Source organism: Taudactylus pleione, unplaced genomic scaffold (assembly GCF_031769625.1).
Source record: "Taudactylus pleione unplaced genomic scaffold, aTauple2 ptg001161l, whole genome shotgun sequence".
NCBI lineage: Eukaryota > Metazoa > Chordata > Amphibia > Anura > Myobatrachidae > Taudactylus > Taudactylus pleione.
In genome coordinates this window covers 790524-809615 of record NW_028285562.1, presented here as the reverse complement: position 1 = coordinate 809615, position 19092 = coordinate 790524, and the positions used below count along the sequence as shown (strand labels likewise).

General features: G+C 45.6%; 1 protein-coding gene across 2 annotated transcripts in view; it reads right to left on the bottom strand.

Annotated features, from left to right (window-relative positions):
* Positions 1–19092, bottom strand: part of LOC148453413 (tetraspanin-1-like) — a 62788-nt gene that overhangs the window by 10222 nt on the left and 33474 nt on the right. For both annotated transcript variants that reach the window (XM_088462190.1, XM_088462191.1), the window contains exons 4-7: positions 17834–17908; positions 16005–16124; positions 9234–9362; positions 3968–4051 (exon numbers count right to left, since the gene is read on the bottom strand). In XM_088462190.1, the coding sequence (XP_088318316.1) occupies positions 3968–4051; positions 9234–9362; positions 16005–16124; positions 17834–17908 (408 nt within the window). The remainder of the gene's footprint in view (positions 1–3967; positions 4052–9233; positions 9363–16004; positions 16125–17833; positions 17909–19092) is intronic.

Below are 19092 nucleotides of genomic sequence, written 5' to 3'. Positions count from 1 at the left end.
CTGAGCAATACTGCTGTAATCTATACCGAGTAATACTCCTGCAATATATACCAAGCAAAACTGCTGTAATCTATACCGAGCAATACTCCTGCAATATATACTGAGCAATACTGCTGTAATCTATACCGAGTAATACTCCTGCAATATATACTGAGCAATACTGCTGTAATCTATACCGAGTAATACTCCTGCAATATATACTGAGCAATACTGCTGTAATCTATACTGAGTAATACTCCTGCAATATATGCTGAGCAATACTGCTGTAATCTATACCGAGTAATACTCCTGCAATATATACTGAGCAATACTGCTGTAATCTATACCGAGTAATACTCCTGCAATATATACCAAGCAAAACTGCTGTAATCTATACCGAGCAATACTCCTGCAATATATACTGAGCAATACTGCTGTAATCTATACCGAGTAATACTCCTGCAATATATACTGAGTAATACTGCTGTAATCTATACCGAGTAATACTCCTGCAATATATACCAAGCAAAACTGCTGTAATCTATACCGAGCAATACTCCTGCAATATATACCGAGCAATACTGCGGCAATCTATACCGAGTAATACTCCTGCAATATATACCGAGCAATACTGCTGTAATCTATACCGAGTAATACTCCTGCAATATATACCATGCAAAACTGCTGTAATCTATACCGAGTAATACTCCTGCAATATATATTGAGCAATACTGCTGTAATCTATACCGAGTAATACTCCTGCAATATATACCAAGCAAAACTGCTGTAATCTATACCGAGCAATACTCCTGCAATATATACCGAGCAATACTGCTGCAATCTATACCGAGTAATACTCCTGCAATATATACCGAGCAATACTGCTGTAATCTATACCGAGTAATACTCCTGCAATATATACCATGCAAAACTGCTGTAATCTATACCGGGTAATACTCCTGCAATATATACTGAGCAATACTGCTGTAATCTATACCGAGTAATACTCCTGCAATACATACCAAGCAAAATTGCTGTAATCTATACCGAGCAATACTCCTGCAATATATACCGAGCAATACTGCTGTAATCTATACCGAGTAATACTCCTGCAATATATACCGAGCAATACTGCTGTAATCTATACCGAGTAATACTCCTGCAATATATAGCATGCAAAACTGCTGTAATCTATACCGAGCAATACTGCTGTAATCTATACTGAGTAATACTCCTGCAATATATACCAAGCAAAACTGCTGTAATCTATACAGAACTATCATCCTGCAATATATCCCGAGCAATACTGCTGTAATCTATACTGAGTAATACTCCTGCAATATATACTGAGCAAAACTGCTGTAATCTATACCGAGTAATACTCCTGCAATATATACCAAGCAATACTGCTGTAATCTTTACTGAGTAATACTCCTGCAATTTATACTAAGCAATACTGCTGTAATCTATGGCGAGCAATACTCCTGCAATATATCCCGAGCAATACTGCTGTAATCTATACCCAGCAATACTGCTGTAATCTATACCGAGTAACACTCCTGCAATATGTAACAAGCAATACTCCTGCAATCTATACCGAGCAATACTTCTGCAAATTATACCGAGCAATACTCCTGCAACATACACCAAACAAAACTACTGCAATTTATACCGAGCAATACTCCTGTAATCCATACTTGCCAACTCTCCCTCATTGTCGGGGAGACTCCCTGAAATAGTAGCAATCTCCCTGACTCCTTGAAGAGCCTGCCAATCTCCCTGATTGCACCTTACCCCCATTTGGTAGCTGTTTTATATATATACAGTCAGGTCCATAAATATTGGGACACTGACAGAATTTTCATATTTTGGCCTCTATTCACCACCACAATGGCTTTGAAATTAAACAAACAAGATGTGATTTAACTGCAGACTTTCAGATTTAATTTGAGGGTAATTACATCCAAATCAGGTGAACGGTGTAGGAATTACAACGGTTTCTATATGTGCCTCCCACTTTTTAAGGGGCCAAAAGTAATGGGACAAACTACACAATCCTAAATCTAACTTTCACTTTTTAATACTTTGTTGCAAATCCTTTGCAGGCAATTACATCCTGAAGTCTGGAACGCATAGACATCACCAAACGCTGGGTTTCATCCCTGGTGATGCTCTGGCAGGCCTCTACTGCAAATGTCTTCAGTTCCTACTTGTTCTTGGGGCATTTTCCTTTCAGTTTTGTCTTCAGCAAGTGAAATGCATGCTCAATCGGATTCAGGTCAGGGGATTGACTTGGCCATTGCATAACATTCCACTTTTTAGCCTTAAAAAACTCTTTGGTTGCTTTTGCAGTATGCTTCGGGTCATTGTCCATCTGCATTGTGAAGTGCCGTCCAATGAGTTCTGAAGCATTTCCAGAATATGAGCATATAATATTGGCCGAAACACTTCAGAATTCATTCTGCTGCTTTTGTCAGCAGTCACATCATCAATAAATACAAGGGAACCAGTTCCATTGGCAGCCATACATGCCCACGCCATGACATTACCACCACCATGCTTCACTGATGAGGTGGTATGTTTTGGATCATGAACAGTTCCTTTCCTTCTCCGTACTCTTCTCTTCCCATCACTCTGGTACAAGTTGATCTTTGTCTTATCTGTCCATAGGATGTTGTTCCAGAACTGTAATGGCTTTTTTAGATTTTGTTTGGCAAACTCTAATCTGGTCTTCCTGTTTTTGTGGCTCACCAATGGTTTGCATCTTGTAGTGAACCCTCTATATTCACTCTTGTGAAGTTTTCTCTTGATTGTTGTCTTTGACACATATACATCTACCTCCTGGAGAGTGTTCTTGATTTGGCCAACTGTTGTGAAGGGGTTTTTCTTCACCAGGGAAATAATTCTTCTGTCATCCACTACAGTTGTTTTCCGTGTTCTTCCGGGTCTTTTGGTGTTGCTGAGCTCTCCGGTTCATTCTTTCTTTTTAAGAATGTTCCAAACAGTTGATTTGGCCACACTAATGTTTTTGCTATCTCTCTGATGGGTTTGTTTTGATTTTTCAGCCTAATGATGGCTTGCTTCACTGATAGTGACAGCTCTTTGGATCTCATATTGAGAGTCGACATCAACTGATTCCAAATGCAAATGTCACACCTAGAATCAACTCCAGACCTTTTACCTGCTTAATTGATAATGAAATAACGAGGGAATAGCCAACACCTGTCCATGAAATAGCTTTTGAGTTGATAGTCCCATTACTTTTGGCCCCTTAAAAAGTGGGAGGCACATATTGAAACCGTTGTAATTCCTACAACGTTCACCCGATTTGGATGTAATTACCCTCAAATTAAATCTGAAAGTCTGCAGTTAAAGCACATCTTGTTTGTTTCATTTCAAAACCATTGTGGTGGTGAATAGAGGCCAAAATCTGAAAATTCTGTCAATGTCCCAATATTTATGGACCTGACTGTATATATAATGTATATATATAATGTATATATATATATATATATATATATATATATATATATATATATATATATATTAAAAAAAAACCACAGATATATACATTCAAATGGGATCATTAGTATAATTTCTCTGAATTGGTTATAAGGCACAATGATCCCTATGGCAACATTAATTTTCTGAAAAGTATTAGTGTGTTTTCATCAACAAAAAGATTTTACTAACTTCTTTGGATCTCTGTTTAAATTGTATGTAAATCAATATTATGACAAGTGTCTCAGATGTAGCAGTACACGCCCACTTTACCACACGTTCTTCGGTGCTGCTTTCACTATCTCCCTGAAATGCTTTTTCAAAAGTAGGCAAGTATGGCAATACTAAGCAATACTCCTGCAATCTATAATGAGCAATTCTAACCTATCTATAGCAATGCCCCGGCAATCTATTCTGAGCATTACTCCCTTGCAATCTGTTTTAACGTATAAATCATTACCATGAATAACTGGGATTAATATCTCACCTCCAGGCCGCAGATTCCAAGGGCAACGCCTCCAACTATTTTTGCATTTTCAGAAAGGAAATGTTCAAAGGCCTTAAGGCAGCCCTAGAAATCAGAAATCAGAGGGAAGAAATCTGTGTGTATAGCACTATATACATATAATAATAATTGGTAATTCTGAGAAACTCCTCTCCCTGCCAACAGCTTTCAATGCCGGGACAGAGAGGGGTCACACAGCAGAGGAGACAAAGAACAGGTAAGTATTACAGGGGTCAGGGACTTTCTACTAGTATGCATTGTGACATACTGGGGAATTATACTCATTAGAGTGGTCAGTGGTGCAGTATTTGATGCTTTAATATTGTCAGCATACAGGTACAGAAAGTAAGATGACACAGAGCTTAGCCCCATCCCCGGTTTCCCACTAACTCCACCCCCAATTCTGATTGGCCCGCAGTAGTGGGCGTCGAGGGGTGCAAACCATCAATGGCTCACCAGAGGTACTTTTGTGCCATTGAAGGTAATTACAGATGGAACCATCGATGGACAGCCCACTGATGGCCATCTCTAGGCTCGCAGTCACAGCCCCACCTGGGATGTATCCTCTGGGCAGCAGAGAGGTGTGGTCACACCCCTTTTTAAAATTGTTTGGGCGGATCCCACTGTCCTAACACAGATTCAGTGGCTCAATAACAACACCTAGCTTTATTCTACTCAGGGCCAGCACAATGATTATGCCGGGTATGCGTCCTCATAGAGCGCCGCACTGAGGAGTTTGCCTTGTGCCGGTGGTCCTAGGCGACCCTGTGCCCATCTATCTCCATCAGGGCTACATCAGGGAAGGAGCAATGACAGAACATACTACTCACTGCAGCTCCTTCCTGCTGCTTCTCTATGGTGAGACACCCAGGGGACAGAGAAGCATGTGTTGATCCCTGATAGGAGGAGCCCAGCACACATGCTCCACTGACCCGAGCAGGGGGGCGGGGCTACTAAAAGATCTTAATATGTATAGATTGGAGCAGAGAAGGGATAGGGGGGACATGATAGAAACGTTCAAATATATAAAGGGTTTTAACAAGGTAAAGGAAGGAGACATTCTTCAAAGAAAGAGAAGTATTAGAACAAGAGGACATGTTCTAAAACTGGAGGGAGGTAGTTTCAGGGGAAAATAGAGGAAAGATGACATCACAGAATGTGTAGTGGACAAGTGGAATAGCCTCCCATCAGAGGTGGTAGAGGCTAAGACAGTAGAGCAATTTAAACATGAATGGGATAGACATAAGGATATCCTTCAGAAGAATAAGGGTTGAGGTAATAATGTATTTAAAAATGGGGCAGACTAGATGGGCCAAGTGGTTCTTATCTGCCATCAAATCTATGTTTCTACAAAGGCAACTGTTCAGTCCAGGCTGCATGGAGGATGAGGGAACTTTTGAGAGCTTCACATCATGGTGAGACGAAGTGAGACTACAGGGGAGCACATTGTTTGTATCCCCCACTCTGTCTGTGTGTGTGTATGTACAGTATGTATGTATATCTCTATATGTAGCCCTTCTGTGTGTCTCTCTATGTAACCCTGTCTGTATGTGTGTACATGTCTCTATAAGCACATTACAGGCTGTGTTTGAAAAATGACAGTTAGGAGCTGATTGGTTGGTACTGTATCAGTCTCTCCAAGGCGTAGTACAGGCCTGGCCAACCTGTGGCTCTCCAGCTGTTGTAAAACTACACAAACCAGCAAGCACCGCCACTGTTTTATCATTCCCTAATAGCAAAACTATGGCAGGGCATGCTGGGAATTGTAGTTTCACAACAGCTGCAGAGCCACAGGTTGGCCAGGCCTGGCTTAGTACATCTGCCCCCATCTATAATGTAACCCTGTCTGTATGTAAATGTCTATATATGTAACCCTGTCTGTAATGTAATCCTGTCTTTATGTATGTCTATGTCTCTATATGTAACCCTGTCTATATGTAAATGTCTCTATATGTAACCCTGTCTGTAATGTAATCCTGTCTGTATGTATAATCTATGTCTATATATGTAATCCTGTCTGTATGTATAATCTATGTCATCCTGTCTGTGTGTATAATCTATGTCTCTATATGTAACCCTGTCTGTATGTATAATCTATGTCATCCTGTCTGTGTGTATAATCTATGTCTCTATATGTAACCCTGTCTGTATGTATAATCTATGTCTATATATGTAATCCTGTCTGTATGTATAATCTATGTCTCTATATGTAACCCTGCCTGTATATATAATCTATGTCTATATATGTAATCCTGTCTGTATGTATAATCTATGTCTATATATGTAATCTTGTCTGTATGTATAATCTATGTCTCTATATGTAACCCTGTCTGTAATGTAATCCTGTCTGTATGTACAATCTATGTCTATATATGTAATCCTGTCTGTATGTATAATCTATGTCTATATATGTAATCCTGTCTGTATGTATAATCTATGTCTACATATGTAATCTTGTCTGTATGTATAATCTATGTCTCTATATGTAACCCTGTCTGTAATGTAATCCTGTCTGTATGTATAATCTATGTCTATATATGTAATCCTGTCTGTATGCATGTGTAAATGTATCTATATGTAACCCTGCCTGTATGTGTGTATATGTCTCTATATGTAACCCTGTCTGTATGTGTTATACTGTGCATCTCTATATGTAACCCTGTCTGTAATGTAACACTGTCTGTATGTATGTCTATATTTGTAACCCTGTCTGTAATGTAACACTGTATGTGTGTATGTCTATGTCTATATATGTAACCTTGTATGTATGTATATATATGTCTCTATATGTAACCCTACCTGCATGTGTGTATATGTTTCTATATGTAATCATGTCTGTAATGTAACACTGTCTGTATCTATGTCTATATATGTAACTGTCTGTATGTATGTGTATATGTCTCTATATGTAAACCTGTCTGTCTGTATGTATGTATGTATGTGTATATGTCTCTCTATGTAACCCTGCCTGTATGTGTGTTTGTTCACATGAAGCCTATGTGTTTTATTTTTTAATTCCTGAGGGGGCCAATATGTTTGCTATTTTTTTTCTATCTGTGCCAATGTATTTGTTTTTGTTTTGTTTTAATACAATGCTTATGTGCTTTCTCTTTTTCTGTGGGGGCCTATGTGTTTATGTTTTCTCATCTGGACCAATGTGTTTGTTTTATTCTATTACGGCCTATGTGTTTTTTTTTTTTTTTATGTGAAGCCTATGTGTTTATTTTTCCTCCTGTGGGGGCCTATCTGTTTGTTTTTTTCTTATCTGGGCTAATGTGTTTTATTTTTACCTGCGTGTGGGGGGCTATGTGTATGTTTTTTTTTTTTGCTGTTGGAGGCCATTGTGTTTTATTACTAAGGATTTTGGCCCCCATTTAACAAGGAAGGCAAATACCAGCGGAATTTTTCGTTTAGTATCTCAGTGATACTAACAAAAAATTCACTGGTATTTACCAATACTTACCCCTCCGATGAGGTCCAGCGAAGTCTTCGTCCTCGGTGAGGTCCTCCGCTGGGTTGCTGGCCTAATGCTGCCATCGACGGGGCTCGGTGTAATGCGCTTGCGCGACGATCTGTCTGCGCATGTGCATGACACGGGGACCCGGCAGTGCCTTGAAGGCTTCGCTGAAACCGGAAAGGCCCCGCCGGGTCTCCATTGACTGGATGAGTGTATTATGGAGTAGTAACCATATGAAACACTAGCCATCAGAATACAGAGGTGCGTTATACACTAGTAACGAGATTAGATGTCCCCTTTATACAGATGTGTCCTGCTACATATTTGCTGTGTACTCGGCAAATCGCGCCACGCAGTGGCGTTTTAAGAGAGGAGGGGGCCAGTGTGCAGACTCAGTGCGGTCCCCCTCCTCTCTTGTGTGGTGCCGTGGCGGCCAGCGAGTGCAGTAGATTCTGGCTTAGTGCCAGAATCCACTGCGCAGGCGCTGGTCTCCGGGAAAATGGTGCATGCACCATTTTCCTGAGGACAGCACTACTGCGCATGCGCGAGACACTGGAAAAATGGCCACCGCCATTTCCCAGTGATTTCTGCTGCTCTGTAGCGCCGACCTGAGCAGCAGTCTGTAGACAACGGGGGGGGGGGGTAAGTATAAAGTCTAAATGGGTGCAGGGTGTGCGGTGTGGGCCCCCCTGGACCCCCGTGTGCACTGCACACCCTGCACCCATTATAGATACGCACAGATAAGAGGACACATCTGTAGGTATGTAGTCAAAAGGCCACTAGAGGGAGCAAGGCAATTTACTGCTGGGCCACCAGGGACGATATGTCGACATTTCATCATTGTTTACATAAAGAATGTCAACATGGTTGATGTCGACATTAGGACCATGCCGACATGATAAATACCTACATTATGACGACTGGACAGGCTGCAGCGTTTCCATCTGGAGGACGCCCCAGAGGCACTGCAGTAGCGATCCGCGCTGCAGGTTGCCGTTCCAGGCACCCTGCTAGCCAGAAGCAAGGGCCAGCCACAGAGACCTGTGCTCTATGTGGTGGCACTGGTTGCATACCCCTAGTTATGTCAGATTACAACTGATGCAGGTCTGGGCATTTCAAAGATGTCACAGTACAATGGCGCCACCTACCATTACCTTTACATACTGCTATTCCATGACTTTTTGCTAGGGATGTGCAGGTTCAGTGTAGATAGATAGATTGAGTTAAATATACAGTATAAGGCCTGATTCAGGGATGAACGCAATGCGATTACATACACAGAACGAGCGATTGTTTGTCATTGCGCATGTGTATAAGCCGCACTGCACGTGCGCAGCGATCGCACTGCTATTACAGATGCACAGAGAAATCCATCGCATAGTGAGTGACAGGCTGTCAGCATTTGGGGGTGGTAACGGGGAGTGGTTATAAAAACGAAGACGTGTCTGAACGCCGTTTCATGGACGTGCATAAATTAGCCCTTGTGATCTCCTATGCAGCTCTGCGTGTCAGGGGAGCTGCCAAATCTAGGCAAGGGCAAGATGGCCGCTCGATGTGCGTTGATGTACGGATATTTACGCAGAAGTCAGCAGTGGGCGTCCTTATGCTCAGGCGATCTTTAGCCTCCATCTCTGAATCAGGCCCATATTTAGATATTAGTCTGGAATTTTTGTCAGCTATAAAATGTCACAGAAGATCTATAAGGTGGTATTTCTAGAACTATTAGATAAATCTAGAATTTAGCACAAGAATGAGAAAAATCATCAATGAAATTGTCATATGTTGGTTCACCTTAGTAGTGATATTACTGGCATTGCAGGGTCTATTGTCCGAGCAGCACACCGGCGGATACTCCTGGTTAGTCTGATAGTAGATGGAGTGGTTGAAATCTCCAAACCCATTAAATCCGCAGCATTTAAGCTGAGTAAAGAGAAAAACACAGAAACACATTAATTCTCATTTATTTTCCATCCTGATATATAAGGCTGCATACACACGTAAAGATTTTCTGTCCAACCATTTAACTAGTTGATTGGTTGGAATGAAAATCTGATAATGTATGGGAGTAAATGATGATCAGCAATTTGCTCCTAAATGCCAGAAAACAGAGGAAAATGGACGTCAGACAAGTTTGTTAAATGTTTGATCTAAACAATTTGTTCAAACAACAGTTTTGGTCCATTTTCCGGCATTTGCGAGCAAATTGCTGATTGTCATTTGCTTTTATACCTTACCAGATTTTCATTCCAACCAATCAACTAGTTGGATGGTTGGATAGAAAATCTTTACGTGTGTACCCAGCCTGACTCTCTTGTGGTTTTCATATACCAGGTCCCAGGCCTAGGCTCACACTGTCATAATCGGTGATAACTAACATGGCGGTAATTTTGGCTGAATTTGCCATGTCAGATTCAAATAATTTAAAATGGCTACTTTCTTATAATAAAGCATTATTCATTGCATAGTTGTTTTAATTGTTTTTTACATTTTAACACATTTTATCTAATTTTAACCTTTTTTTCCCCTTCTTTCTTCGTCCCCATAGCCAGTCATACTGCTCAAAGACCTCCCCATAGCCAGTCATACTGCTCAAAGACCTCCCCATAGCCAGTCACACTGCACAGAGACTTCCCCATAGCCAGTCATACTGCACAGAGACCTCCCCATAGCCAGTCATCATACTGCTCAGAGACCTCTCCATAGCAGTCATACTGCTCAGTGAACTCCCCATAGCCAGTCATACTGCTCAAAGACTTCCCCATAGCCAGTCATACTGCTCAGAGACCTCCCCATAGCCAGTCATACTGCTCAGAGACCTCCCCATAGCCAGTCGTACTGCTCAGAGACCTCCCCATAGCCAGTCGTACTGCTCAAAGACTTCCCCATAGCCAGTCGTACTGCTCAGAGACCTCCCCATAGCCAGTCGTACTGCTCAGAGACCTCCCCATAGCCAGTCACACTGCTCAGAGACCTCTCCATAGCAGTCATACTGCTCAGTGAACTCCCCATAGCCAGTCATACCGCTCAAAGACTTCCCCATAGCCAGTCATACTGCTCAGAGACCTCCCCATAGCCAGTCATACTGCTCAGAGACCTCCCCATAGCCAGTCATACTGCTCAGAGACCTCCCCATAGCCAGTCGTACTGTTCAGAGACCTCCCCATAGCCAGTCGTACTGCTCAAAGACTTCCCCATAGCCAGTCGTACTGCTCAGAGACCTCCCCATAGCCAGTCGTACTGCTCAGAGACCTCCCCATAGCCAGTCACACTGCTCAGTGACCTCTCCATAGCCAGTCACACTGCTCAGAGACCTCCCCGTAGCCAGTCACACTGCTCAGAGACCTCCCCGTAGCCAGTCACACTGCTCAGAGACCTCCCCATAGCCACTCATACTGCTCAGTGACCTCCCCATAGCCAGTCATACTGCTCAGAGACCTCCCCATAGCCAGTCATACTGCTCAGAGACCTCCCCATAGCCAGTTATACTGCTCAAAGACTTTCCCATAGCCAGTCACACTGCACAGAGACCTCCCCATAGCCAGTTATACTGCTCAGTGACCTCTCCATAGCTAGTTATATTGCTCAGTGACCTCCCCATAGCCAGTCACACTGCTCAGAGACCTCCCCATAGCCAGTCACACTGCTCAGAGACCTCCCCATAGCCAGTCACACTGCTCAGAGACTTCCCCATAGCCACTCATACTGCTCAGTGACCTCCCCATAGCCACTCATACTGCTCAGAGACCTCCCCATAGCCAGTCATACTGCTCAGAAGCCTCCCCATAGCCAGTCATACTGCTCAGAGACCTCCCCATAGCCAGTCATACTGCTCAGAGACCTCCCCATAGCCAGTCGTACTGCTCAGAGACCTCCCCATAGCCAGTCACACTGCTCAGAGACCTCCCCATAGCCAGTCACACTGCTCAGTGACCTCTCCATAGCCAGTCACACTGCTCAGAGACCTCCCCATAGCCAGTCACACTGCTCAGAGACCTCCCCATAGCCAGTCACACTGCTCAGAGACCTCACCATAGCCAGTCACACTGCTCAGAGACCTCCCCATAGCCAGTCATACTGCTCAGAGACCTCCCCATAGCCAGTCATACTGCTCAGAGACCTCCCCATAGCCAGTCATACTGCTCAGAGACCTCCCCATAGCAAGCCACACTGCTCAGAGACCTCCCCATAGCCAGTCACACTGCTCAGAGACCTCCCCATAGCCAGTCACACTGCTCAGAGACCTCACCATAGCCAGTCACACTGCTCAGAGACCTCCCCATAGCCAGTCACACTGCTCAGAGACCTCCCCATAGCCAGTCATACTGCTCAGTGACCTCCCCATAGCCAGTCATACTGCTCAGAAGCCTCCCCAATGCCAGTCATACTGCTCAGTGACCTCCCCATAGCCAGTCATACTGCTCAGTGACCTCCCCATAGCCAGTCATACTGCTCAGTGACCTCCCCATAGCCAGTCATACAGCTCAGAGACCTCTCCATAGCCAGTCACACTGCTCAGAGACCTCCCCATAGCCAGTCACACTGCTCAGAGACCTCCCCATAGCCAGTCACACTGCTCAGAGACCTCACCATAGCCAGTCACACTGCTCAGAGACCTCCCCATAGCCAGTCATACTGCTCAGAGACCTCCGCATAGCCAGTCATACTGCTCAGAGGCCTCCCCATAGCCAGTCATACTGCTCAGAGACCTCCCCATAGCCAGTCATACTGCTCAGAAGCCTCCCCAATGCCAGTCATACTGCTCAGAGGCCTCCCCATAGCCAGTCACACTGCTCAGAGACCTCCCCATAGCCAGTCACACTGCTCAGAGACCTCCCCATAGCCAGTCACACTGCTCAGAGACCTCCCCATAGCCAGTCATACTGCTCAGAGACCTCCCCATAGCCAGTCATACTGCTCAGTGACCTCCGCATAGCCAGTCATACTGCTCAGAAGCCTCCCCAATGCCAGTCATACTGCTCAGAGACCTCCCCATAGCCAGTCATACTGCTCAGAGACCTCCCCATAGCCAGTCATACTGCTCAGAGACCTCCCCATAGTCAGTCATACTGCTCAGAGACCTCCCCATAGCCAGTCATACTGCTCAGAGACCTCCCCATAGCCACTCATACTGCTCAGAGACCTCCCCATAGCCACTCATACTGCTCAGAGACCTCCCCATAGCCACTCATACTGCTCAGAGACCTCTCCATAGCCAGTCATACTGCTCAGAAGCCTCCCCAATGCCAGTTATACTGCTCAGTGACCTCCCCATAGCCAGTCACACTGCTCAGAGACCTCTCCATAGCCAGTCATACTGCTCAGAGACCTCCCCATAGCAAGCCACACTGCTCAGAGACCTCCCCATAGCCAGTCACACTGCTCAGAGACCTCCCCATAGCCAGTCACACTGCTCAGAGACCTCCCCATAGCCAGTCATACTGCTCAGAGACCTCCCCATAGCAAGCCACACTGCTCAGAGACCTCCCCATAGCCAGTCACACTGCTCAGAGACCTCCCCATAGCCAGTCACACTGCTCAGAGACCTCACCATAGCCAGTCACACTGCTCAGAGACCTCCCCATAGCCAGTCATACTGCTCAGAGACCTCCCCATAGCCAGTCATACTGCTCAGAGACCTCCCCATAGCCACTCATACTGCTCAGAGACCTCTCCATAGCCAGTCATACTGCTCAGTGACCTCCCCATAGCCAGTCATACTGCTCAGAGACCTCTCCATAGCCAGTCATACTGCTCAGAAGCCTCCCCAATGCCAGTCATACTGCTCAGTGACCTCCCCATAGCAAGCCACATTGCTCAGTGGGGATGCAGTCAGGAAGCCGATGGTCGAAATGCCGAGGGAGTCAGTCGGTGTAACGTGCTGCATTTTAGGAACAGACCTGATCCACGCTACAGGTGGCTTCAGAAACCTCCTCTTGTTTCACCTCACACAGAGTTATTATCTCTCAGTGCCCATATCCATAGTATAGTTCAGCACCTCAGCTAGCAGCTGATGCCATTGCCGATCTGTCTCCACAGGTCACTGGATCTTGTGAGGTAACCTGCTCTCCATCACAGTGGTGCAGGTCCACCTTCTCTGGCTGCTACCTCATACTAACTGCCGCTCCTCTTCTACCAACTTTCCCCAGCCTTCCAGCTGGCCTATCACGGGGCCCCTCTCTGCTTGTGCATGTGTAGAAAAGCAGAATGTTGTACAGCAGCTGTAATACCTCAAATATAGGGGTTTTACAGGGAGACCTACCCACTGCCAGTCATATTGTTGAGCGACCTCCACATAGCTACTGCTCAGCGACCTCTCCACTGTCAGCAATACTGCTCAGCGACCTCCCCATTGCCAGCCACATTGCTCAGTGACCTCCCCATAGTTACGGCTCAGCGACTTCCACATTGCCAGCCACACTGCCCAGCGACCTCCCCATAGTTACTGCTCAGCGACCTCCACATTGCCAGCCACACTGCTCAGCGACCTCCACATAGCTACTGCTCAGAGACCTCCCCACTGCCAGCAATACTGCTCAGCGGCCTCCCCATTGCCAGCCACATTGCTCAGTGACCTCCCCATAGTTACTGCTCAGCGACTTCCACATTGCCAGCCACACTGCCCAGCGACCTCCCCATAGTTACTGCTCAGCGACCTCCACATTGCCAGCCACACTGCTCAGCGACCTCCACATAGCTACTGCTCAGAGACCTCCCCACTGCCAGCAATACTGCTCAGCGGCCTCCCCATTGCCAGCCACATTGCTCAGTGACCTCCCCATAGTTACTGCTCAGCGACTTCCACATTGCCAGCCACACTGCCCAGCGACCTCCCCATAGTTACTGCTCAGCGACCTCCACATTGCCAGCCACACTGCTCAGCGACCTCCACATAGCTACTGCTCAGAGACCTCCCCACTGCCAGCAATACTGCTCAGCGGCCTCCCCATTGCCAGCCACATTGCTCAGTGACCTCCCCATAGTTACTGCTCAGCGACTTCCACATTTCCAGCCACACTGCCCAGCGACCTCCCCATAGTTACTGCTCAGCGACCTCCACATTGCCAGCCACACTGCTCAGCGACCTCCACATAGCTACTGCTCAGAGACCTCCCCACTGCCAGCAATACTGCTCAGCGGCCTCCCCATTGCCAGCCACATTGCTCAGTGACCTCCCCATAGTTACTGCTCAGCGACTTCCACATTGCCAGCCACACTGCCCAGCGACCTCCCCATAGTTACTGCTCAGCGACCTCCACATTGCCAGCCACACTGCTCAGCGACCTCCACATAGCTACTGCTCAGAGACCTCCCCACTGCCAGCAATACTGCTCAGCGGCCTCCCCATTGCCAGCCACATTGCTCAGTGACCTCCCCATAGTTACGGCTCAGCGACTTCCACATTGCCAGCCACACTGCCCAGCGACCTCCCCATAGTTACTGCTCAGCGACCTCCACATTGCCAGCCACACTGCTCAGCGACCTCCACATAGCTACTGCTCAGAGACCTCCCCACTGCCAGCAATACTGCTCAGCGGCCTCCCCATTGCCAGCCACATTGCTCAGTGACCTCCCCATAGTTACTGCTCAGCGACTTCCACATTGCCAGCCACACTGCCCAGCGACCTCCCCATAGTTACTGCTCAGCGACCTCCACATTGCCAGCCACACTGCTCAGCGACCTCCACATAGCTACTGCTCAGAGACCTCCCCACTGCCAGCAATACTGCTCAGCGGCCTCCCCATTGCCAGCCACATTGCTCAGTGACCTCCCCATAGTTACGGCTCAGCGACTTCCACATTGCCAGCCACACTGCCCAGCGACCTCCCCATAGTTACTGCTCAGCGACCTCCACATTGCCAGCCACACTGCTCAGCGACCTCCACATAGCTACTGCTCAGAGACCTCCACACTGCCAGCCACACTGCTCAGCGACCTCCCCATTGCCAGCCACACTGCTCAGCGACCTCCCCCTAGATACTGCTAAGAGACCTCCCCACTGCCAGCAATACTGCTCAGAGACCTGCCCACAGCTACGTCTCAGAGACCTCCCCACTGCTGGCCATACTGCTCAGAGACCTCATCCTGCAGCTGTTCTTGACTTCATGGTAGCCACCAGGTTTTCTAGAAGTCTGAAGTGGTCAAAGAAAAACCTTATGACCTATACCATGATGTCTGCACCAAGGTTTCTCTCCCTGGCAGTGCATCTAGCACCCCTGGGTGCCTCACACACATTCAGTTGTGCTCCCACCTGTAACATTTAACTACAAATCTCTGCCTGCCTTATTAGCCTAATATACAGACATAAATCAGAGGGACTTTAGTAACATTTACATGATAATAAAAACTGACCGGTATTTGTGGGTCAATTAAAAACAGTCATATAATTTAGGGGACACTTTGGGGCTGATGTGGAGTTGAACGTACGCCTGTTATCGGAGTGTTACTTGCATTTTTTCCACCTGGGCACGCTCTGGATTCAAACATACGCAACTAAGGGGCAATGCAGTGATGTATCACCGTGGTTTGTGCACGATTAGCCCCAAGCGGTCTGTTCTTATTACCTCTTTCATCGTAGTGTTCCATACTGCAGTCAGCTCATTTGTTTTCTTGTCGCTTCTCCCGTAATCCTCTTTTAGGAATTTCACAGCTACGTTACCAATGTACTCTAAAAAGATATTAGACTGCGAAAGGAACAAAATGTAAAATTATTTATTCTACATTGTATCAGCGTTCTCTATATATTACAGTGTAATTACTGCATAATACGTTATCCTAGTGTTCCTTCGCCTACATGTAGTGTATCTGTGTCATCTGTATACAGGTGCAGGTGTCTGTCCCCTGCGTCAATACATTTGTGGAACCTGCCTACTTGTGGCTACACAGTTCATGGCTGTGGATGCACCTTGGCCATTATGTTTTATTATAAACACAATTGCAAGTGAAAGTCATATGTTACTCTGTATACTGCCATACATGCCAGTGGCGCACAAAAGGGGGTTTCTGATTACCCAACCCCCCCCCACCCTGTTTAACCAATTGTTTTTTTACTGAGACATAGACAGCTGTGCGCCGTCTCTTCACTTGCCCGCAATCAAAGCCCCGCCCCCACACAGTGTACTGCCATGAATCATGAGTCTATGGGAATCATATCATTTTGCCCCGCCCCTTCCCCTTATACCCACGAATCATGGCATTATATTATGAGGCGGCATGGCCTAAAAATGTGGAGTACCCGTCCCCACCCCCACCAGCGACCTGCTGCTGCATCTTCCTTCTCAAAGTAAGTGAATGTGTGTGGGTGCATGTATTATAGCTAATATAAATGTGTGCTATACAAATCCTGCATTGGCCCCTGCAACTTAACTTACTGTACTGTATCATGGTCACTAGAATGCTCTCTGTATTGTACATACAGTAGGTAACTAAAAAGTTCTCTATTTTGTACATAGATCACTAGAAAGCCCTTTGCATTTTACCTTCACTAGAATAATCTCTGTGTTGTATCAAGGTCACTAAAATGATATAATATATATATATATATATATATATATATATGAATAATATAAAAACTTTCGAGCAGGGCCCTCAACCCTCTTGTGCTTCTCCCCACTGTATTTTAATTTATCTCTTACTCCCCACTAGGGCTGCTTATGTGGGTGTAAAGGTTGCTAATATAGCAATGTTTATTATCCATGTTCATGTCTTGCTTTGTATTGTATTGCAAGTCGCTGGTTGCTTATTTGTTTATGTACTTTGTAAGGTGCAGCGGAACACCACACCTTACATAATAATAATAATAATAATAATAATAATAATAATAATAATAATAATAATAATAATATATTGTATAGAGGTCATTAGAATACTCTCAATATTTTACATAGGTGGACAAAATGTTCTATGTATGGTATAGATGTACCAGAATGCTCTCTGTATTCTAAATCAGTTACTAGAATGCTCTATGTATTGTAAATCACTTACTAGAATGCTTTCTGCATAGGACTGGCAGGTGTTGTGTTTGATTATAGCTCTTAGAAATAACAATTTGTCAGGGACTGCATTGGTTCTATAAAACCACGCCTGCAGTAGACATTACACTCCTATTTCCAATGTGTTGTGCTGGTAGAAGGGTCAGGACACCTAATTGTGTTTGTTCTCCGGCCAAAAACTTGACAGTCCTCCCCTCCGTGTATATTAGGGTGCAAACTTTGAGGACAGGTCTTACTTCTTTCAATTGTTCTACCTATTTGTGTATAGTAATTTTGTTTCCTCTTTATTATAAAGTACTTTATTAAGAGGAACAAGATTGCCACTCAGCTTCTCCTCATCTAATGTATTGTATGAGCCTCTTTGTCCGCTAGATGTCAGTTCTGCAGAACAGGATTCTTACCAAAGAAGAGAACGCCAGTACTACAACAGCTCCTGCTATTTCCACAATGAATATAATGAGTATGATGACGAAAAACTAAAGTAAAAGACAAATGTTGTCATATTAAATATTACTGTGAGATGAGAGAGGTTCTATGGAGCAACAGGGGAAGTTACAGTTAGAGGTTATATGGAGTAATAGGAGATAGAGGGGCCTATTCATGATGTTAATTATCGGGGTCTGAACGGACCACAATGATTAACATTCTGACTCGCCGCGGCTACCGGAGCAATTCATCATTGCTCCGTAGCGGTGATAGCTAATGAGATATCTGCTGTCCCTGCGAGCCGCTTCGCTGCTCCTTTTCGGAACAGTGAATCTTTCCACAGGGGCGGAGGGATCTGAAAGGATCCCTCATCGCAACCTGGACCTCCTTCCCATAGGGAGGAAGGAGTGGGTTGCGATGCCGGAGCATTCGCCATCTGATTCGCTGAAGATGGCGAATGTTCCCGCAGTCAAGCTCCGAAAATATTTTATTTTCGGAGCTTGATGAGTTCTGCCCCCCTACTAATGTATGGGGATAGCGGGCCATTCCGTAAGAGGAAGGTAAGTAGGAGATATCTGTGATACTAGTGTATGGGGACAGCGGGCCATTCCGCAAAAGAAAGGTAATTAGGAGATATCTGTGATACTAGTGTACGGGGACAGCAGGCCATTCCGCCAGAGGAAGGTAAGTAGGAGATATCTGTGATACTAGTGTATGGGGACAGCGGGCCATTCCACCAGAGGAAGGTAAGTAGGAGATATCTGTGATACTAGTGTATGGGGACAGCGGGCCGTTCCACAAGAGGAAGGCAAGCAGGAGATATCTGTGATACTAGTGTATGGGGACAGCGAGCCATTCCGCAAGAGGAAGGTAAGCAGGAGATATCTGTGATACTAGTGTATGGGGACAGCGGGCCATTCCGCAAGAGGAAGTTAAGTAGGAGATATCTGTGATACTAGTGTATGGGGACAGTGGGCCATTCCGCCAGAGAAAGGCAAGCAGGAGATATCTGTAATACTAGTGTATGGGGACAGCGGGCCATTCCGCAAGAGGAAGGCAAGTAGGAGATATCTGTGATACTAGTGTATGGGGACAGCGGGCCACTCAGCAAGAGGAAGGTAAGCAGGAGATATCTGTGATACTAGTGTATGGGGACAGCGGGCCATTCCGCCAGAGGAAGGTAAGTAGGAGATATCTGTGATACTAGTGTATGGGGACAGCGGGCCATTCCGCA